Source organism: Dasypus novemcinctus, chromosome 28, assembly GCF_030445035.2.
Source record: "Dasypus novemcinctus isolate mDasNov1 chromosome 28, mDasNov1.1.hap2, whole genome shotgun sequence".
Classification (NCBI taxonomy): domain Eukaryota; kingdom Metazoa; phylum Chordata; class Mammalia; order Cingulata; family Dasypodidae; genus Dasypus; species Dasypus novemcinctus.
Genome location: NC_080700.1, coordinates 15,943,490 through 15,967,350, shown reverse-complemented (window position 1 = coordinate 15,967,350; position 23,861 = coordinate 15,943,490). Strand labels below are relative to the sequence as shown.

Genomic DNA, 23,861 nt, shown 5'->3' with positions numbered 1-23,861 from the left:
TAGGCAGCTCAAACTAATCATGTCTAAAAACTAAACTCAGGATCTTTCCCCCACAAACCTGAGCCTTCTTTGTGATTCCTATGTCAGCAGATGGAACCACAATTTACTTGAATTCTCAGGTCAGAAACTTGTATATCTTTTCCTTCTCTCTCACCTGTCACATCTAAACTTCTCCAGATCCTACAGATTCTATCTTTACTTTAATTCATCCATTTCTCCCATCCTCACTGATACTTACATGAAAAATATGAAAACAACAAACACATATCAAAAACAGTTTCCTTATTTGCACTTGAAACACTTTATGTAATCTAAAAGTTAGCATCCTACCTCCATGCTGGATGGCAAGTTTCTACATTCACAGAAACAATTACTCTTACATTCACTGGCAGTGGATCTATCAGCCATTTCACGTGTTTTTCAACTTGCTTAAAAATATAAAAACAAAATCAATCTATTAATTTAAAATCTACTAGACAACCCAATAAAAGCTCCCCAAGTAAAATGGAATTCTCATTAAGTTTCTCTTACTCTGTTATTAATTAAGGATATCTTATTTTGGGATTATTTCTCTTAGAACATTAAAAGAACAAATAGTAAAACACTGTTATTACTGCTCTGAATTCTGAACACTTAAGAAAACATTAAGGCTTCTAAAAATATGCCAAAGTGACCATTCTTTGCTAATTGTGTTAATGCAGTTGGACTTTCCCAAAAAGATACTAGTGTCTACTGACATAAGGTATACTTTTATACACATGCTTCCTCCCTAGGAGTTAAGCAAAAATAAAATAAACAACATCAACCTCTTCTCACAAATACATCATGTGAAAGCCTGCTACAGCCATTACTAATATTTTTGCCTGAGTATATTAGTAGTTTACAAAGTGAAAACAGTACCTGAACTTGATCTATAGAATCAATGATGCTGCTGCTGCCCTGATGGTGGGCCTAGAGAGCTTTTCTAGCCAACGTGGAAACTCCTCAAGAAGCTTACTGCATCAACTACAAGATAAGAACACATGCCAATGAAGAGAGAGACACTTTATTACAGCTAGTGGGAAATATTCCAGCCCTACTTTTAAACCCAAATTGAGTCGCCAGGATGACCCAGGTGTATAAAGTGTTGATTTGAAAGCTTCTACAAAATCAAAACAAATGGATACCAATGAAAATTGGTTTATCATCAGGGACTTACCCACCTCAACAATCTCAGAATCTGAATTAAAATGCTAAATGTTCTAAAAGCTGGCATACTATACCTTTAAAGTGAGTCGCTTAATAATTAAGGAAGACTCTGAGCTAGTTGACATGGGCCTCCCCACAAAATGAGAAAGAATTAGTGTGTTAGGGGAATTCTTCTGTTGTAACTGAATCCAAAAAAAGATAAGACTTTTTTGAAGACTAATGAAGCCCCTTTACTGTCAACAACAAAAAAGAACTCACAATTCACTAAACATCAAATGCCACCTTCAGGCACCACATGGTCAGCCACCTTCATAAATACAGAGATTTACATTTTTACTCCATTTGTTGATCCTTTAAATAAACTTTCAAAAGTAATTATAGATCCATTCTAATTACAAATTGGCATAAACTAATTTAAGTACAGTAGTCTGTACTGGAGGTTAAGGCATTTGTAAAATGAATGTATCTTTCATTATTAAGTATAAAAATATTATTTCCCAAATATGACTTAAAAGGGCAATAAAAAGGAAACATATGCTAACACTTCAATGTAAATGATATTTATGAGTGAAAGAATATCTTACTATTTCTTTTATTTTTAAGTATTGTAATAAACTAAAATGAAAGAAAAAAATTTATTCTCATATTATTTGAAGTCCATGATTAAAAGAATTAGATTGCATTCATGGTAACAGTTATCCGGCCTTTTGGTGTTCTTTAAGATTTATTTCATTCTAAATAGCGCATATTTGTCTTATGGTTTCAAATATTTAAAATCTCAATGAAACCTTTAAGATGAAGTCAATGTTTGAAAATAAAAGCACATCACCTCCATAATTCACCTAATTCCACACCACACAGCCCTACTTCCTTACACAGCATTCCCTTAGTGCTTCTATATAAATTATGTATGTAAGTACAAATGCCCACCATTCCTATTTCTTTGTTAACCTATATCTTTCTCTTATATCCAAATTATATATATACTTCGGGCATGAGCCTATTACTTTACTCCTTTTCTCTTTAATGTTTTGTACAGGTCACACAGGAAGCCAGACATGCAATAAGGTGTTCTGTTGAATGAATTCAGCAATTTAGACAACAACAACATAAAACAACAACAGTTTGCACTGCATCATACCACTTGGATAAAAAAAAAAAAAAGACTTTCCAGAACCTGGTCCTCCAGATACAAGAAGAGGTGGAATTGGTGCTGGTGCTGCCACTAGATCATTAAGTCCTTGGTAATACTAGAAACAAAAGGGAATTTAAATTGTGATGATGCACATGCCCCAGAATACTAAATACAGTTGACTTATAATCATCCTCCATCATTTAGTTAATAATAGTAATAATACCTCTCTCATAAAATAAATAAAATGACTAATCTATCACTTACTATGTAAGTATTCTGCTAAAAACTTTGCATGTATTGTTTTATCAAATCCTCAGTAGCCCTCTGAGGTATTATGTTAGTTCTCGCTTTACAGACAAGAGAATCCAAGCTTAGTGTGGTTGAGTAACTTGATCAAAATCCACAGGTACGAAACAGTGGAGACAGGACACAAACCCAGGCAGTCTAAATTATTAAAGCACAGATGTTGATGTTAGCTACTATAATATTCTTTAACATATTAGTTCTTACACAGATTTTTTACATTATTAAGTATTTTTTGAACTTGGACATAGATTCTTTTGCACTTCAAATTCTACTAATTTGTTCAGATATTTAAGGATGTTGATTAGACCAATAAAAAGGGACTAATCTGCCTATTGGATAAACTTCTGTGCTTTGTTTTCTGAATGTTTTAATAATTTGATTCTTCTAAGAATTGCCTTACTATTTCTACCAGGCTTCCTAAAATCCTAATCTTGGTCTGGGTGGTTACAGATGGTGGCATAATGAGCATGTGGGTTATAAATCGTAATCTATAGATGAAAATGTTTGATGTTTATAAGTTTATTTGACTCTTTCACTATACAATAAACTTAACTGCATCTCAACATGGATAATCAAAGCATAAGGGCAGTCTTCACCTTGACTCTGTTTAGGTGGGAACACAATCACAACACAGCCATTAAATGGGGACTGATCTCTGTTGGAACAAGCATGCTTACTTTCTCAAATCCCAACTCATGGGTTGAATTAGAAGCCTGTCGAAAAGTTTCCATTTGCTCTTGTTCATCATGTATGTCCCACAGAACATCACCAAAATCATCTTCTTCTGGAATGGAATCTTCACTGCCCAAATCCTTACTCTCCAGGTCTGTGTTCTCAAAGCCCAGTATGTCCTAAACACCAAGAACAAGCACATGAAAATGAATGAGTATAAAAACCTTGCAGTGTGGGACAGCACACAGGTCTGCAGTGAGCTTTACCTACTTATGAAGGCAAATCCAAGCCAGGAGGCCTTAGTACAACTACAAAAATATGTCTATAGTTATAAAAACAAACACCAATTGAGAAAAAAAGGAAATACTAAAAACAATAAAAAAGAAAACCTTTTCCTTTTATTAAAAATAAAGCTAGGGGGGTATTTGAATCTTATGGAACTTGTTTCCTGAAAAATGTTTCACAATATCTTTGGTTATATCTGGTGGATGAAAAATTTTAAAGATTTGTATTAATGCCTGAGAAATAGATTGTGTTACATTTTATAAGAATTTAATTACTAAGATGGGGTTTCTTGGTATCAAATACCTCTGCCGTTATGTCTAGTCTTCATATTAGATGACTGAAAATATGTTGTGTGTCCTTCAAGCATTAGAAGATGGTTAATAAGTTCATTTTTATTTGTGGCTATTCATTCTACCCAATGCATTTTACTTATCATGATCCTAAAATTCACAATGTTAACGACACGATCAAAATCGGTAATAGCCTTTAGACTAAAGAATACTCCACAAATAGTGTTGGCAGAACTCATATCATTAGGTTTGGAGCTTACTCTTCTGAGCTAACAAATCTCCATGCTGGTAATGCAAATTAATCAGAAAAGATAATCTAATCCCCTGCTTCTCAATAGGTCCCCAGTACCCTGGGGAGGTGGTCAAGGGGCTAACCATGGTATATTTTCCTTTAATATGCGTTTTACTTGAAGATGGGGCTATTTTGTTTTATAATCATTATTAGCATTTTTGCTAATGTATACTTTAAAGCTGATTTTTATATTAAATATAAACAGGCATACTACTGAGCAGAATATATAACTCTTACAAAACCTCAAGATAATACTTGAAGCTTCAAAGAAAGTTTGACCTTGAGACACCTCTGTGGTCCTCTGTTCTCAGACCCTAGAGGTGAGCTGGCTTCTTCTCTCCTGTCAGGGATCATGTGGTGGAAACATTTGAGAAGGACTTTTCTGATACATAAAAATTCAAAGTGTACAGGGAAGCTAAGGAGACTCTATTGCAAAAACCTAAAGTTTTCCTCAAATACTTACCTTTGAACGGGCACTTTTGAAATATATTTTACATATAACAAGCATTCAAGCACCAGAGAGCTCTGTGAGAAAGACGAGAAAGAAAGATGTCTAGTGTGAGAAATATCATGGTAAGATCGTGAGGACGAACTGACAACAGAAACAGCCGCATTGTTTGTAAATAACAAGTGGTTTGAAAAAAAAGTGGTTTTCTCTGGAAAACTCCATTTTACGGAAAACAGTCTAAGATATTTTAGATGAAAATCTTACAGGGTTTGCATATGTACCTGTTTAATAATGTTTTCTACATAAACATAAGTTTTATATACTCCTTCTACAGGATCTCCTGAGTGATCAATGATCTGGAAAAAAAGAGAAGTGTGAAAGTAAGATACACAAAAATAAGAATAACAGAAGGGGGAGGGAGTAGTAGTGGTAAACACTTTTTTATACATTTTTTTAATTAGGGCAGTTGTGTGTTTACAGAAAAATCATGCATAAAATACAGAGTTCCCATATAGGGATAAACAATTTTATAATGCTAGATTATGCACCAGGACTGTTCTAAGTACTTTACATTTATCCTCACAACAATTCTACAGGGAAAATATTATTATCCCCACTTTACGTAGAAGGAAACTAGGTAAGTTCAGTAATATGTCTGAGGTCACACATTGGTCACATGGAGTCTGTATTTTTATATTTTCCAGAGCATTCAGTTATAGGGGATTTTATGTGGACAATGTTACAACAAAACAAAAAGTATACATTTTTTTTGCCTATGTGTGCAAATTCTGTCTTATTTCCATACCACTCAACATAAATAACCTTTGAAATACACCAGTATCAAATTTTATACCAGCAGTTATAACTCTACAAAATATAAAAAGCAAAATGATACTTTGCGATATAAAAATGGTACTTTGCTGAGTTTACTGAAAGAAGAATGTCCTATCTATAAAGAACATACATATGGTTAATAAATGATTAATATTTGATAAGATTAGAATATTAAACTAGAATGGTTTCAAAAAGCCTATCAAGTGAATTGGCATGGAAATTCATTTTACATTTACAAGTATAAATCATGGTAGAGAGAGCTTATTTTACTCTTATTTTGATTAAATAAATTCAGCATTCTAGTATATTGCTTTTAAAAAGCAGTATTTATAGGATAAAGGTAAGTGATAGGAATTAATATCTTTTCTCATGGGACCTGAAAGAGTAGCTTGATACTAAAATAATTAAAACAAAGAATGAAATGGTTCTGGAGATGAACTATAATAAAAGTACACTTCTTTTTATCCTTAAAGTTCTTTGGTTTAATCTCTGCTAGTCTCAAACTGTCTTTTCCACATTAAAAGATGCAAAGAAAAATTCTGGCTGGGCACAGAAATCCTAGAGTTGTTTTCAATATACTCTTAACACTAATTATAAACACATATATCAAGGTATCTCAGTCTACAGTATTGCAAAGCCTATAATTTGTTCTAAAATCCTGCCACGCATCTCTCAAACCCATCCTCAGTTTTTTGTTATTCCCAATGTTCTTAGAAAGGTCACTATAAAAAGGCTTCTCTTTACACTAATCCTCAGTGAGCAGAGAGAAGACTCAGTCCTTGCGAGAAAAGCACAGAGAAGAACCTGTCATGGCCACTCACAGAGCATATCTGTAGTCATATATTGCTATTTATTTCTCTCCTCTCTATCCACATCTAATCCATTAGGAAACCTGGTTGGCTCTACTGTCAAAAATTTATCCAGAATCCAGCCACTTCTCATGGCCCCCTCTACTACCACCCTGGTCCAAGCCACCAGCTTCTCCTGCCTGGAACACTACAATAGCTCCCTGACTTTGCTTTCCCCCACGACCCTCCAAACCAAGGTCTACTCTCAACACAGCAGCTTAAGACATCACTGTCACACGACCACGTCAGATCCTGTCATTCTACTGCTTCAAGTCCTCCAACGGCTCCTATGCCATTCCAAAAACGAAAAGCCAAGGTTATTTAAATGGTCTCTAAGGTTCTTCACGATCAGGCCACTTGCTGCCTCTGGCTCTCTCTCCTCCTCTGCTCTTCTCCGTCACTCTGCTCTAGCAACACTGGCCTCTGTTCTCTCCCTAAACATGCCAGGCTCACTCCCATTTCCTCCGATCCTGCTCTTTCCTCTGCCAAGTATATTCTGAACCAGATAATTTTTATAATTGTACTATTAACTATAGCTCAAGGTTTAATTTAAGGCTCACTGTTTGTGTAGTGCAGTTCCACAGAGTTTTAAAAAATTGTTACTCTACGACCATATATACAACCTAGTCTTCCCCCTTTTAATTACATCCAGATATGTATTTCAGTGCTGTTAAGTACATTCACAATATTGTGCTACCATCACCATCATGCATTATACCAAAACATTTCCATCATTTCAAATAAAACCCTGTACATTTTATGCCTCACATTCCATTCCCTATTCCCACCCCATTTCCTGGTAACCCACATTCTAGATTCTGACTCTACGAGTCTGCTTATTAAAATTATTTCATGTCAGTGACATCACACAATACTGGTCCTTTATGTCTGGCTTTTTTCACTCAACATGATGTCTTCAAGGTCATCCATGTTGTCTCATGCATCAGAACTTCACTCCTTTTAATGGCTGAACAGTGTTCCACTGTATATATATATTCGCACCACATTTTTTGATCCATTCATCCGCTGATGGACACTTGGCTTACTTTCATCTTTTGGCAACTATGGAGAAGGCTGCTATGAACATCAGTGTGGAAAAAATCCTAGTTTTCAGTTCTTTTGGTTGTATACCTAGTAGTGGGATTGCCAGGTCATCAAGTAATTCTATACCTAATTGTCTGAGGAACTGCCGAACTGTCTTCCACAGAAGTTGCACCATTTCACTTTGCCACCAGCAATGAATTAGTGTTCCTATTTCTCTTCATCCATTCCAATAATTGCCATTTTCCACCTCTTTAACAGCCGTCATTCTAATGGGTATGAAATGGTATCTCATTGTGATTTTGATTTGATTTCTCTGATGGCTAATGATGTTGAGAATCTTTTCATGAGCTTTCTGGCCATTCAGATATTTTCTTTGGAGAAATGCCTATTCAAATCTTTTGCTTATTTTTTTAAACTAGGTTATATGTCTTTTTTGTTAAGTTGCAAGATTTCTTTATATATTCTGGAAATTAAAGCTCTATCAGAGAAAGATGGAGAAAGACATAGGACTCTCTTCTCTTCCAGAAAAATAGCTAGAGGACAGGCAGAAGTGGCCTGGAAAAATATCTTGTAGGGCTTAGCATACCAGAAGGCTGGACCCTGCCCAGAAGAGAGAGGGGCAAAGGAAAAGAATCACATTGGTAAAACTGTAAGTTAGAAGGAGCAAGTCTGGCAACTTCCTCATCCTATAGACACTCTTGAATTCCCAGGCCTTGGGGCTTGCAGCTACAGACAAAGGGGGCCCCAGAGATCCAGCTCCTCAGAAAGGGGGGAGAGAGGAATGCAGCCCAAGGCTGACTCAGCTTCTGACCCACAAATCTGGTCTGCTGTGCCCACGAACCTGTCCAGGACAGGTGGGGCTGCACCATTGTTTGTCCTGGAAGCCACCAAGGGGCTAAGGAGAGCCGACCCTCTCAATCTCCCTCTCTACTGACCTGGACTGGTTGAAGACAGAGGGGAGTGGACTTATTCCCTACCTCAGGAAAGGGATGGGACTGCCAGCAAAGGCTGGAGAACTGCCTCAGAGAACTTTGAATATAAGGCTCTTAACTTCCGGGCAGGATCCTCTATCACACTGATATGGTCCCTGTTGCAGCAAACATACTCCAACCAGGATTTGAAATGAGGCTGCCAACAATCGCCTTCTGCTGGAGAACTAAGGAAGTGCATGGGAGGAAATTAAAGCAAATATGATTTCAAATGTTTTGTCCATTAACTTTGGTGGAAAATCTTTCTATTTTTAAATTGTCAATTTTCATGCTTGCCAGCAGTAAGAGAGATGCTCTCATTCATAGCTGGTAGAAATATGCTTTGGTGTTGTCCTTCTGTAAAATACTTTGAAAATATTCTTCAAATGTCTGCAAATGTTCATAGGTTTTGAACTACAATCTCGATACTTGAGAATCCATCTGAAAGACATGAACGTAGATCAATTCTCCATGTACAAGCATTTTTGGCGTGTATTTATTACAATTTAAAAATTGGAAGTACAATCTTGCTTTTGTCCTTTTTTGATTAGTAGTGAAGTTGGATATGTTGTCAGATCCACATTTCTTATTTGTATCTGTTCTTTAATGCTGCAGGTTTTACTTTTATAGTTTAATACTTCCACACCAAGACACAATTGTGGCAAAGTTTAATCTTCAAAATTCTTACAAATGATTTTAGGGGAAAATATGTGGACTGGGAGGAAGAACATATTAAAAGAGAGAAAAAAGGTTTTTTAATGCTTTTATTATTGAAATTAAAACATTTGTGGCATTATGTGGTATTAGCAGAGTTGTTAAATGGTAACAATTTTTTTTCTTAAGAAAAATAGCATGATAATAAATATGAATGACTTTTTCAAATGTATTGAAAGACACTGTGCAATAATAAATATACCTTTTCTTACTACCTGTAAAAAAAATTTTATCCGGCCTTTACAACCTCCTTTCCCAAGGCCCTTGGAAGCAGGTCTGCAACCCATTACTGGGTCCAGGTCCAGATTTGAGCAACTAACAGGGACAATCCTAAAGACCCAGATCAGGTTAAACCAAGAATCAAAGAACAGGAATAACACACAGCTTTTTCCCACTAAGTTCCTATGAAAGAGTGATTGAGCATCTGAGTAAACTCACCTTCCTAACCAGATTCCTAGACATCAGCAAAAAATTACAAGCCATACTAAGAAAATGGAAGAAATGGCCCAGGGAAAGGAATAGACCAAAGCTCCAAAAGAGACACTGAATCTGAGACAACTAATCAATGAGATGTACACAAATTTCCAAAAGAAAATTAATGAATTGAAACACAATATGGCTAAAGAGATAACAGCAAGAAAACATGGATGAAGCACAAAGAAGAACCAGAAAAACTGAACAGAAAAGTAAGAGAGCTCATGGCAAGGAAAGACATGAAAGGTAAGATTAGAAACACATTAGCAACATATAACAGCAAATTCGAAATGACAGAAGAAAGAATAAGTGATACAGAAGACAGAACAGACAAAATTGAAGATAGAAAAGAACACAGAGAGAAAAGAATGGAAAAAATGAGCAGGGGCTCAGGAAGTTGAATGGTAACACAAAAATGCAATGATGTATATGTCATGAGAAGGGAAGGGAAAAGGGGCAGAAAGAGTATTTGAGGAAATAATAGCTGAAAATTTCCCAACACTCATGAAAGAAATGGATTTACATGTCCAAGAAGCACAATGTATCCCAATCAGAATAAATCTGAATAGACCTACCACAAGACACATATTACTCAGAAGATCAAACATCAAAGATAAAGAGAAAATTCTCAGAGCAGCAAGGGAGAAACAAACCATCACATGTGAGGGATGCCAAATGAGACTTACTGTAGATTTCTCATCAGAAACCAGGGAGGTTAGAAGACAGTGGTATGATACAATTAAGAGATGAAAAAAGAAAAACTGCCAGCCAAAAATTCTTTATCAAGCAAAACTGTCCTTCAAATATGAAAGTGAGTTTAAAATATTCAAAAATGAACAAAAACTAAGAAAGTTCATAAAAAAGAATCCACCTTTGCAGGAAATATTAAGGGAGCCTTACAGACTAAAAGAAAAAGACAAGAGAGAGAAGCTTGCAGGAGAGTACAGTAGACAAGAATAGCAGAAAGAATAACCAAAGAGTAAATAAGACAGAGGAAAATAAGATGACATATGAAAATCAAAGAATAAAATGGTGGAAGTAAATAATTAACTTACAGGAATATCATTGAGTGTGAATGTCTTAAACTCCCAATCAAAAGATATAGGCTGACAGAATGGATTAAAAATAAATGAGCCATGGGAAGCGGATTTGGCCCAATGGATAGGGCATCAGCCTACTATATGGGAGGTCTGTAGTTCAAACCCCAGGCCTCCTTGACCTGTGTAGAGCTGGCCCATATGCAGTGCTGATGTGCGCAAGGATGTCCCCCACATAGGGGAGCCCTGTGCACAAGGAGTGCACCCTGTAAGGAGAGCCACCCAGTGTGAAAGAAAGTGCAGCCTGCCCAGAAATGGCACCGCATACATGGAGAGCTGATGCAGAAAGATGACGCAACAAAAAGAGACACAGATTCCGGGTGCTGCTAACAAGGATAGAAGCGGTCATGGAAGAACACACAGTGAATGAACACAAAGAGCAGACAACTGGGGTGACAGGGAAGGGGAGAGAAATAAATAAATAAAATAAAATAAAATAAAATAAAATAAAATAAAATAAAATAAAATAAAATAAAATCTTTAAAAAAAATACATGAGCCATCCACATGCTGCCTACAAGAGACTCCTTTAGACGCAGGGATACAAACTGGTTGAAAGTGAAAGGTTGGAAAAAGAGATCTTCATGGAATCAATAGCCAAAAAAGAGCATGGGTAGCTATACTAATTTTGGACAAAACAGACTTTAAATATAAAAAAGTTATGAGAGATACAAAAGGCCCTTATATATTAATAAAAGGGACAATCCACCAGGAAGAATTAACAATCATAAATGTCTATTACCTAACCAGGGTACCCCAAAATACATGAGGCAAAATCTGGCAGAACTGAATGGAGAAACAGACATACCCACAACAATAGTTGGAGGCTTCAACACACCACTCATATCATTATATGGAACAACAAGATAGAAGATCAACAAGAAAACAGAGAACTTGAACAATCTGATAAATGAGCTAGACCTAGCAGACATATATAGAATACTGCCTCCCAAATCAGCAAGTTATACATTCTTCTCAAGTGCTCATGGGTCTTTCTCCAGGATATACCACATGTTAGGTCACAAGCCAGGTCTCAATAAAACAAAAAGAATGAAAGTATATAAAGCACATTTTCAGGTTCCAATGGAATTAAACTGGAAATCAATAATAGATGGGATAGAAGTAAAATCACAAATGTGTGGAGGCTGAAAAACACACTCCTAAATAATCAGTGGGCCAAAGAAGTAAGTGAAATTAGTAATGAAAATGAGAACATAGCTTATCTAAACTTATGGGATACAGCAAAGGCAGTGCTGAGAGGGAAATGTATAGCCCTAAACACATATATCAAAAAAAAAAAAAAAGAAAAAAGAACTAAAAATCAAAGATCTAACTGAACAACTGAAGAAATTAGAAAAAGAACAGCAAACCATTCCCAAAGAAATCAGAAGGAAAGAAATAATAAAGATTAGAGCAGAAATAAATGAAACAAAAAATAGAGAAAATCAACAAAACCAAAATCTGGTTCTTTCAGATCAATAAAAATTGAAAAATCCTTAGTTAGACTAACAAAGAAAAAAAGAGAGAAGATGCAAATAAATAAAATCAGAAATGAAAGGGGGGAAATTACGATTGATCCCACAAAATAAAAAGGATTATAAGAGGATATTATGAGAAACTGTATGGGAACAAACTAAACCACCTAGATGAAATGGACAAATTCTAGAAAAACACAAACCACCCACACTGACACTACAAGAAATAAAAGAATTTAACAAACCAATCACTTTTAAAAAGATTGAATCTATCATCAAAAATCTCCCAACAAAGAAAACTCCAGGACCAATCCTGTTTAAACTCTTCCAAAATATTGAAGAGAAGGGAAAATTATCCAAAACATTTTATGAAGGCTAACACCACCCTAATGCCACAGCCAGATAAAGATGCTATAAAAGGGCAGTGGACTTGGCCCAGTGGTTAGGGCATCCATCTACCACATGGGAGGTCTGCAGTTCAAACCCCGGGCTTCCTTGACCCGTGTGGAGCTGGCCCATGCACAGTGCTGATGTGCACAAGGAGTGCCCTGCCATGCAGGGGTGTCCCCTGCATAGGGAGCCCTATGTGCAAGGAGTGCGCTCCATAAGGAGAGCCACCCAGTGCGAAAGAAAGTGCAGCCAGTCCAGGAATGGTGCCACACGCACGGAGAAGTGACATAACAAGATGACGCAACAAAGAGAAACACAGATTCCCATGCCGCTGACAACAACAGAAGTAGACAAAGAAGATGCAGCAAACAGACACAGAGAAGAGACAACTGGGGTGGGGGGGGAGAAGAGAGAAATAATTAAATAAATAAATCTTTTTAAAAAATACTATAAAAAAAGAAAATTACAGTTCAATAACTGTAATGAACATAGATGCAAAAATTCTCAACAAAATATTTGAAAATAGAATTCAACAGCATATCATGACTTATACACCACATCCAGGTGGAATTTATCCCTGCTTTTCAAGAGTGGTTTAACATGAGAAAATAAATTAATGTGATTCCCCATATTAATAAATTGAAGGAAGAAACTACATGATTATCTTGATTGATGCAGAAAAAGCATTCAACAAAATCCAGTGTTTCTTGATAAAAACACTTCAAAAGATAGGAATAGAAGGAAAATTCCTTATTATGATAAAGGAGACTGAAAGATTTCCTTCTAAGATCAGGAAAAGACAAGGATGCCCACTGTCACCATGGTTATTAAACAAGTGCTGACATTCTAGCTACTTGAGCTAATAAATGAGTTCAGCAAAGTGGCAGGATAAAAGATCAACATGCAAAAATCAGCAGGGTTTCTGTACACTAGTATTGAACAATCTGAAGAGGAAATCAGGGTAAAAATTCCATCTACAATAGCAACAAAAAGACTCAAATACATAGGAATCAATTTAACCAAAGAAGTATAGGACCTATATGCAGAAAACTACAAAACAGTACTAAAAGCAATCAGTGAAGATCTAAACAAACGGAATGACATTCTGTGGTCATGGACTGGAAGATCAAATATCAAGATTTCAATCCTTCCCAAATGATTTATAGATTCAATGCAATACCACTCAAAATTCCAACAGCCTACATTAAGGAAATAGAAAAGGTAATTACCCAAATTCATTTGGAAGGGAAAGTGCACTGAATAGCCAAAAGCATTCTAAAAAAGAGAAGCAATGTGTGAGGAATTTCACTGCCTAACCTTGAAACACACTAGTCAAAACATAAAGATACACATTAATCAGTGGGATAGAATTGAGAGCCCAGAAATAAACCCTCAACTCTACAGCCAATTGGCATTCTACAAACCTACCAATGCTATGTTAATGGGCCAAAACTGTCTCTTCAACATGTGGTTCTGGGAGAACTGGATATCCATAATCAAAAGAATGAAAAAGGACCCCTATCTCACTCCCTATATAAAAACCAACCCAAAATGATCAAGGACCTAATTATAAAAGCCAGGACCATAAAACTACTAGAAGAAAATGTAGAGAAACATCTTAAAGACCTTGTGATAGGTTGTGGTTTCTTGGACTTTATACCCAAAGAATTCACAACAAAAGAAAAAGATAGATAAATGGGATCTTCTCAAAATTAAACACTTTTACACCTCAAAGGATTTTGTCAAAAGGATGAAAAGGTAGCTGACTCAATAGGAGAAAATATTTGGAAATCACATATTTGGTAAGGGTTTAATATCCATGACATACAAAGAGATCCTACAACTTAACAATAAAAAGACAAATGATCCAATTAAAAACATCAAAAGACTTGAATATACCTTTGTCCAAAGAAGATATACAAATGGCAAAAAAACACATGATAAAAATGTTTAACATCACTAGAGATTATGGAAATGTAAATCAAAACTACAGGGAAGAGGAAATGGCTCAATGCATAGAACTTCCACCTCTCGTTTAGGAGGTCCAAGAATCTATACCCAGGGCCTCCTGGCCCATGTGGTGAGCTGGCCAAAGTGTAGTGCGCTGTGCACAAGGAGCGTTGCCCCACACAGGGGTGTCCCCTATGCAAGGAGTGCAGCCCTGCACAGGAGGAGCCACCCACACAGAAAGCTGATGCAGCAAGATTACACAACAAAAAAAGACACAGAGAAGAGACAATAAGAGACGCAGTGAACTAGGGAGATGAGGTGGAGCAAGAGAATAATCACCTCTCTCCCACTCTGGAAGGTCCCAGGATGTGTTCCCAGAGCCACCTAATGAGAATACAACAGACATAGAAGAACACACAGTGAATGGACACAGAGAGGAGATAATGGGGCAGTGGGGGAGGAGGGGAGAATAAGGGAAAAAAAGGAAAACTGTAAAAAATATAAAATTAAGTCTCTTTTTTAAAAAATTAAAAACTACATGAGATATCATTTCACACCTATTAGAATGGCCACTATTAAAAAGAGAACTATGAGTGCTGGAGAGGATGTGGAGAGATAGGAACACTTACTCAATTTTGGTGGCAATGTAGAGTGGTACAATCACTGTGGAGGAATCTTTGGTAGTTCCTAAAGAAGTTGACTATAGATTTGCCACATGACCCAGCAATACTACTACTAGGTATATACCCAGAAGAAATGAGAGCAGTGACACAAACAGAAAATCTGCTCACTGATGTTCATAGCAGCATTATTCATGATTGCCAAGAGATAGAAGCAACCCAGGTGTCCATCAATAGATGGATGAACAAACTGTGATGTATACACACAATGGAATATTATGCAGCTGTAAGAAGAAATGAAGTCATAAAGCATATGACAACATGGATAGAGCTAGAGGACATTAAGTTGAGCAAAGCAAGCCAAATGCAAAAGGACAAATGCTGTATGATTGTGCTACTGTGAACTAAATATATTGTGTACATGGAATTAATAACTTGAGTATGGGTCACCAGAAAATAGAATGAGCTTAGAGAATGGAGAGCTGAGGTTTAACTTGTGCAGAATTTGTAAAACAGGTGTGTGTTAATTTTGGAAATGAAAAGCTGAAAGCACAACATGTTTGTAATTAGCAGTACTATTATGTAGGCATGGCAGTGGTTTAAAGGGAATGTCTAAGGTCACACATATTACTAAAAGGAAAGCTAAAAAATGTAACATGGGAATGTATAGTATGGTAATACTGCATGTGAATTATGAATATGGGTAAAATTGCATATATAAAACCATTTTTCTTTGAAACTGAACTATGTTAACATTACAAGATGTTAATATCAGACAAAAAATATTGTGCTAAATGAAAGAAACCAAACACAAAGTACAACATATTGTATGATTCCATTTATATAAAATGTAAATATAAATCAATTTAAAAAGATGAAATTAGATTAGTGGTTATGTAAGGCTGAGGAAGGATGGAGGGATTGAGACGTGACTGCTAAGGAGTGTGGGGTTTTTCTTTGTGGAGTAATGAAATATTTCCAAAATCTTCTGTGATGATGAGTTCACAACATTGTGATTATACTAAAAGCCATTGATTATAAACTTTGGATAGATTGTATGGTATGGGAATATATCTCAATAAAACTGCTTTAAAATAAATAAATGTGCAGGGATAGCCAGAAACAGAGCAGCTATGTACGGCAGGAAAAGCATAGAAAATTGAGAAGTGAAGAATTTTCTTGTTTGTCCACTTGTTGTTTATTATTATTGAAATAATGAAAATGCTCTAGTAATGACTGAAGTGATGAATGTGATTATACAAAGTACCACTGTTATATACTTTGCATGAATTGTATGCTTTATTAATGTATATCAATAAAATTGATGTTTTTTAAAAAGTAAAATAAAAAAATATAAAACCTTCTATCAGATATGTGGTTTCCAAATATCTTCTCCTATTATGTAAGATGTTGTTTTACTTTCATGATAAAGTCCTTTGAGGCACAAAAGTTTTTAATTTTGATGAGGTCCCACTTAACTATTTTTTCTTTTGTTGCTTCTGCTTTAGGAATAAAGTCTAAGAAACCACTGCTAAACACAAAGTCCTGAAGATGCTTTCCTATGTTTTTTTCAAGGAGTCTGATACTTCTGTCTCTTACATATAGGTCCTTGATCCTTTTTTTTTAAAGGAGTAATGGGGATTAGGGCCTCATTACATGCAAAGTAGGCATTCAACCACTGAGCTACACCTGCTCCCAAGCCCGTGATCCATTTTGAGTTGATTTTTGTAATATGGTGTGAGGTAGGGACCTGCCTATATTTTTACAATCATTTTTCTACAGCACTTGTTACCTTTTAACATAATATATATTTTGCTTATTTATTAAACTTATTTATTATCTGTCTTTCCTCACTGAAATAGAAAGGTCTACAATTTTATTTGGTATCCCAAGTACCAAAACAGTGCCTGGCACAAAGTAGTACTCAATACATTTGTTGAATGAATGAATGAATGAATGAATGAATGAATGAATGAATGAGTTGATTCATTCTTAGTTCCTTAAAGACATGGAAGCAAATATCAATTTACATGAAAATATCCTTACCTAATTTCCTTGTCTTTGTTAAAATCCCACTATTCTTGATATTTCTATTATCAATTTTCACATAGAAGATTAAAAATGGAAACCCTCTGAATTTTACCTTGACTTTGCTGGTCTTGTTCAGATTAGAAACTTGATCAATCAATTGCTGGACAGAGTTGGAACTAACTTTCCCATCCTCCAAACAATGATAAATTAATCGTGGTTTTCCTTCAGGGTTTTTCAGAAAAGCTTCTTCACAGTCTTCCAATAAGAGGCTAGATTGGAAGTTGTCATTACTTGTGCTACATTGCACTGTGGCAGCAAACCATTAGTCAATCAACCTTAGTGCCAATAATGGGATTTTACTACAATGAATAACAGCCAGAAAACGCTCTATTGAAGAACAATCAAAGTTTTCAAAAATGGATGTTTTTATACCTCTCTTCCCTTGTGGTATTAAAATACAATACATTTATTAGCAGACTATGAGAGGAGTTACATTCATTGTGCATTCATTTAAAATTTAAAGCATATGTAACTTTGTTTTACTTTTAAACCTAAAAAAATCTCATAAATATTGTTAAACATGATTTAAAAATAATGTACTAGACCCATGAGACTTTGCAAATAAATGGAAAATATAATTCCATTTATAAATACATGATTTCCAAGTTAATATAAATATCAACCTAAAGGATTCAAGGTTTTTCTCTTCTCTAGCCCATTAGCCTTTTCTCATCCAAGGAATGACCCAAATCCTTACACCCAAAATACACAATAGGGGACAAATGCAGGAGGTTAGAAGATAAACATGAGAGGATAAAATTCCTGACTGAGGTAAAGGTAATATAATTTTTTAAACTTTGCTAGAGGGTAACATAACTACATTTTGTGCTACTCCTATTTAAAGTCTAGAAAAATCTTAGAATAATATACTGAAGTTTTCTGCACTATAAGGCAAATTGGAACTAATTTCCCTTTCTAAGTGAAAGTTTGTCTCAAGAGAAAAATTAGTGTGTGTGTATAGGGGAGAGAACTATTACATGGTTGTGAATCTGTATGATAAACTGAAGTACCAGCCCTAAATAAAAAATAGAAAAAAACAATATTCTGTTATATATTTCTGTGCCAAGCCAATCTATCCAAATCATAGACATTTTACATATTATAATAATCTTGACCATGTTCTACAGAACAGAAAATTAGAATTTCAGAGGTTCATTTGTTACTTCTTTAGAAGCAAAGTCTGTGGCCAAAGAGTGGACCTTCTGTTCAGGTACATGTTCCTAACTCAAAACCACTTCCCACAAAACTGACATTTGGGACTGAAGAGGAAATGATAGGTTGTTGGGGATATGGTTCAAATAATTTGGAGGGAGGGAAGTAGATGGGGATACAGATGAAACAAATTGGTCATGACCTGATTATTTCTGAAGCTAGAGAGTATGACAGGTCAGTTGCAAGGGTGGCAATTTGTCCTTTGGGACTCAGTCAGAAAGTGGCCTAACTAGAGCAATTTGTAGAGTGGGGTGCTAGAGGAGTTGCCACTTTGTGAGACTGGCCAGGAACTAAAACTGTGAGGCTGACCAGTAATGATGACAGTTCAGTCATAGTTAAGAGCTCCTGCTTAACTAAGTTCCATAAAGACACTGGTTAAAAGAATGGAATGGAACCAAGGATAGGGCCTAAGAAGTCCTACAAGGTGGTATGATTATCCTTTGGGCACTGAAGGCTTCCCAAGAATGAACTCTTTTCCCTTGAGAAAGATAGATGATGCACTGAAGAAAACCAGTCTGAGTCGAGCCTTTGTACTGCCATTCAAAGTGAGAAGACTTCTCATCTACAAGGTAAAAGCACTCCAAGTGAACCTCAGCACTTAGTAGTTATTTAGCTCCTATACTTCACTCTAAGAGATTTCTTCTATGATTCTAGACAGAGTCAAAAGTATCAATGATGGGTTGTATGCAAGCTTGTCTGGTAAAGTTTAGAGCCCCACATACTTGCATACAAAGTTATATCAGAGTTGATCTGCAATAAAGGAAAATGTTTGGAAAGATTAAGTCCAATCAGGCAACAAACCCAGGAAGAAAAATCAACCACTGATTAGACCCATTTTGTCCTTTAGTTATGTATCTAATTTGTAAAAATAAAAAACTGTATTTGAGGCATTCTTTGGTGTGATTATATTCACATTATAAGGGACCATCCAGTTTACTGGGTTTGAGCAGTAAGTGCCTCAGGGCATTTTAAAGTATGATTCAACACCTACACAAGTATTCAAGTACACATGTAACCACACAAAGTTCAACTGCCTCTCAATCTGCATCCAAAGAAAGACAAAAATGAAAGTTAATATTGATCATTGAAATCAGGGTTGATATAGCCTGTGCATAAATTCAAAATTGTTTCCAAGTGTACCTAGTCCCTAAAAGTCCAAATAAGTAATATAGGCCCTAGAGTCTTTGAATGTTCAGAAAGGATGTAAGACTGAAGGTGTATTCAAGATTGCATCCATACAAATGTGGAAGATATGCTAAATCCAAGCTGGCTTGGAATGTGGAGAATATGTGTTAAATCAAACTTACCTAGAGGAAATAACCTATCTGATACTCAGATAAAATACTGAAGAAACTAACCAAAAGTCTGTTTGCATACAATCACCATTTGTCTCCCTAATCCTATTTCCTCTGTATAAAAGGGTCTGAAAAAGACAGTTCGGGGCTTGGTTTTTTTATTAGGACAAGAGTCCGCTGAGTCCGGCAGGTCAAAATAAACCAACTTCCTTCTCAGAGTTTTTGTGTCCTGGCCTTCGATACTGTGCACACCCAATTTCTCTACAACATTTCTGGTGACCCAGATGGGACTGCACTGAGGTCAGAGGTGGCAACAGTTGTTTGCCCCTCCCAGATGTCTCCGGGGAGGGTGGGAGGGCCTGGGTGAAACCCAGCCCTGGGTGCCCCTGGGCACCCCACTTGAATCCAGAAAGAGGTTGCAGTCTTCACTGGAGCCCTCCCGGATGACCTGGGGGCACCAGAAGGTTTGAGAATCCCTGAGAACAAAGCAAGGAGCTCCACACGATGGACTGGTAAGACCCCCAAGGGCATAGTGCAGGAAAAGCCTAATTCTAAAATTAGGAGGGAGCCTGATCAACTCTCAAAGGGGAGGCCCTAGTAGTCCTGAGCATACAGGAGGAAGCTGTCTCCTCTCCAGGTCCGAGGAAAGGAAAGGGGGGTGGTTGTGTGTGTGTGCTTGTGGCGCCTGAGTGAGATGCAGAAAATCACTTTTGCGGGGTGAGTGTGGAGTCCTGACCCGCGGTTCCGTGGTGACCTCATACGATCAAGGGCGGTCTGGGGGGTCCCTGCAAAGGGACCCTCTTCTGTATTGGGGGCTTATACCGATCTGCTAAGGTTAAGAGGTGCCAAAAGCTCCCGCGAGGGATGCAGCCAGAGACAGACAAAATGTAAGGCTTGAGTGACTATTGTGCACCGCCGGCACAGGGTGAAAATGGGAAACACACACAGTAAAACCCTGTTAGGTTGTATGCTGAAAAGCTTCCCCTGTGCATTCTGTGAAGATGTGTATGGCATAAGGCTTCAGCCAGGAAAGCTTAGGATGCTTTGTGAGTTAGAATGGCCAACTTTCAATGTGGGGTGGCCCCAGGAGGGCACTTTGGACCCCCAGATCATCCACAAAGTCCACAATGCAGTAACTGGAAATCCAGGGCATCCAGACCAATTCCCCTACATCAATGCTTGGGAAAATGCTGTGAGCCGAAACCCACCTTGGTTAGGGAAGTGTGTGACTAAGGAAGCTAGAATTTGCTTAATGCAGAAACCAAGGAGGGCCATCCCAGGGACCAGACCAAACGATCATCGTGCAAAAGGCCCAGAGAAAGTGCATCCCAAGTCCAGTGCCAATCCACTTATTTTTGAAGGGTCATACGAACATGAATTTCCACCACCTTATGCAATGACTCCCGCCCCGGCAAAACTAAGGAATGAAAATGAGCTAGTCTCCCTAAGCAGTGCCCTGTCATCATCATCTGCACAGGGAATTGTGACACCCACACCATCCCTGCTGCTGCTTTCGTTGCCATCAGAGAGGGCACCTATACCATCCCCACAGTTGCCTTTATTGCCATCTGCACCTGAGAGCCCTATGTCATCCCCACAGCAGCTTTTACCATCTCTGCAGTGGTCTTTGGCACCTTCCACAAGGGAAAATGCAGACTAGCTGCTTTTACAGCCGGTTGCCCCTGGCAATGCCACTGCAGTGCTGCCCATCAGTCAGGAAGGAGATGCTTAGAGGGGGCAACCCAAACCACAGGGAGCCCCGGGGGCAGAGGGAGCAAAGAGAAAGGCTGCCTTCCAGCTACCTCTCCATGAAGCCCGGACCCCAATCTTTTAAGATGCAGATGGCCAGGTTCAGGGGAGAAACCAGACATTCATCTATCAGTCCTTTATGACAATGGATCTCTTTAACTGGAAAAGCCACACCCTACCATTCTTGAAGAAACCTCAGGCCATGACAGACCTTTTCCAGTCCATTATACAAACCCACAAACCCATCTGGGCTGATTGTAAACAACTTATAATGACTTTATTGAACTTTGAAGAGAGAATGCATGTCATGCAGGGAGCTCTACCTGGCTTAGAGAGCACCCACCTGAGGGAACTTTGGACAGTGATCAATACGCCCGCTTGCAGTTCCCAGAGGAAAGGATCCCCTGTGGGATCTGAATAGCGCCATTGGGCTCAACTGACTAGAAACGTTCCATAGGGCTTTAGTTGAAGGATTCTAGGCAGGGAGCTGCAAGGCAGTGAATACGGCAAAGACCAGTCAAATTCTACAGGCTCTGGATGAGAGTCCTGCTCAATTCTATGAGAGACTGTGTGAAGCGTTTTGTGTATACACGCCCTTTAACCCAGACACTCCTGAGAGCCAAACAATGGTAAATGCAGCATTTGTTGCCCAATCACAGACTGACATCCAAAGAAAGCTGCAGAAACTGGATGGATTTGCTGGAATGAATATCTCTCAGCTCATGGAAGTAGCTACTAAGGTCTATGTCAATCATGATATAGAAACAAAAAGGGAAGAAAATAGAAAAATGAAAAAAAAAGGCAGATCTTCTGGCAGTGGTTATTGTGGAAAAATCCATTCCTGTGTCAAGGAAGGTAAACTGGCAAGCCCCAGCCCCAAGGAGAGGGAAAGACCCATGTCTAGGGCAAAATCAGTGTGCATACTGCAAAGAAGATGGACATTGGAAGCGAGAGTGTCCCAGCTGGCCACTTGACCCGGCCTCTGCAGCCAAAACATTAGCCAGAAAAGCCAGTGGGGCATCACAACCCAAACACTGGGTCCGAAGAGGTTAAAAAAAAAAACCCTGCACATCAGATCATTGGGCTGGCAGGAATGGAGGACTCTGATAGAGATTATTAGGACAGACCAGGCTCCTATTCTCTCAGCCCCACAGAGCCTATGGTTTGAGTCCAAATTGGGGGCCACACCATATATATGATGGTTGACACTGGGGCTCAACATTCTATAATGACCAAGCCAGTTGGGCCTCTATCAAAAAGACAAGCCACTATCGTAGGGACAACTGGCAAAAGTGCCCAACAGCCCTTCCTTCAAGCGAGGAACTGCAACATTGGGGGAAAGGAGGTCACTCACGAATTCCTTTATCTTCCAGAGTGCCTAGTCCCCCTCCTGGGTCCAGACCTGCTATCTAAACTACAGTCTCAAATTACCTTTTTTTTTTTTTTAATTTTTTAAAATTGATTTTGTAAAAATATTACATTACAAAAAATATATATGAGGATCCCTTCAACCCCACCTTTGATGCCACAGGGCAATCCACACTGACATGGGCCACAAGACCCTCTGAATATAGTGCTAACCCTTCCTCTGCAGGAGGAATGGAGACTGTTTTGCCTCAGTGAGACTGGCCAATCCATGGCCATGCAGCTCCCTTTGAAGATGTGCCTGAGGTATGGGCAGAGGGTAAAACCCAATGGGGATGGCACATGACATTCCTCCAATTATTATTGAAATAAAGCCTATGGCCAGTCCAGTAAGCATGAGGCAATATCCAGTTCCATGCGAAGTGCAAGAAAAGGTCCAGCTACATATTCAGAGATTACTGAATGAGGGCATATTGAGGCCATGCAAGTCTCCGTGGAACATTCTGCTCTTTCCAGTTAAAAAAGCTGATGGGGATTACCACCCAGTCCAGGACTTATGAGCAGTCAATTCGGCAGTAATAACCCTTCATTCTGTGGTTTCTAATCCCTAATACTCTTCTCAGCTTAATACCCTCATTGGCAATCTACTTTTTATGCCTAGATCTTAAGGCTGTCTTCTTCTGCATTTGGGTAGCACCCTGGAGCCAGCCAATTTTTGCCTTTACATGGGAAAATCCAAACTCAGGTGAAAGGCAGCAAACATGGATGCGATTGCCTCAAGGATTTAAAAATGCACCCACTATTTTTGGACAAGCCCTGGCCAGTGATCTCAAATCCTTTAAAGCAGGAAGCCATAACTGTTTTCTTCTCCAATATGTAGATGACCTCATTCTCAGAAGTCCCACCTATCAAGACTGCACTGGTGGAACCCATGCTCTTTTGAAGCATCTACAGCAAAAAGTCTATTGGGTGTCTAAGAAAAAGCCCAAATCTGCCTACCTCAGGTCAAATATCTAGGTTATAAAATAATGCAGGGGCACCGTGAATTGAGACTTGAAAGAAAGAAAGTGATCTGTAGTCTCTCTGAGCCTAATACCCACCAGAAGCTGTGAGAGTTCCT

General features: G+C 37.9%; 1 protein-coding gene across 1 annotated transcript in view; it reads right to left on the bottom strand.

Moving 5' to 3' along the window:
- LOC131276394 (nephrocystin-3-like) overlaps nucleotides 1-23,861 on the bottom strand; it is a 58,952-nt gene that overhangs the window by 13,052 nt on the left and 22,039 nt on the right. Inside the window, 9 exon segments of the mRNA XM_058289576.1 lie at nucleotides 331-428; nucleotides 901-951; nucleotides 954-1,043; nucleotides 1,263-1,404; nucleotides 2,356-2,438; nucleotides 3,307-3,480; nucleotides 4,898-4,972; nucleotides 17,173-17,366; nucleotides 19,055-19,082. Coding sequence (XP_058145559.1) covers nucleotides 331-428; nucleotides 901-951; nucleotides 954-1,043; nucleotides 1,263-1,404; nucleotides 2,356-2,438; nucleotides 3,307-3,480; nucleotides 4,898-4,972; nucleotides 17,173-17,366; nucleotides 19,055-19,082 — 935 coding nt within the window.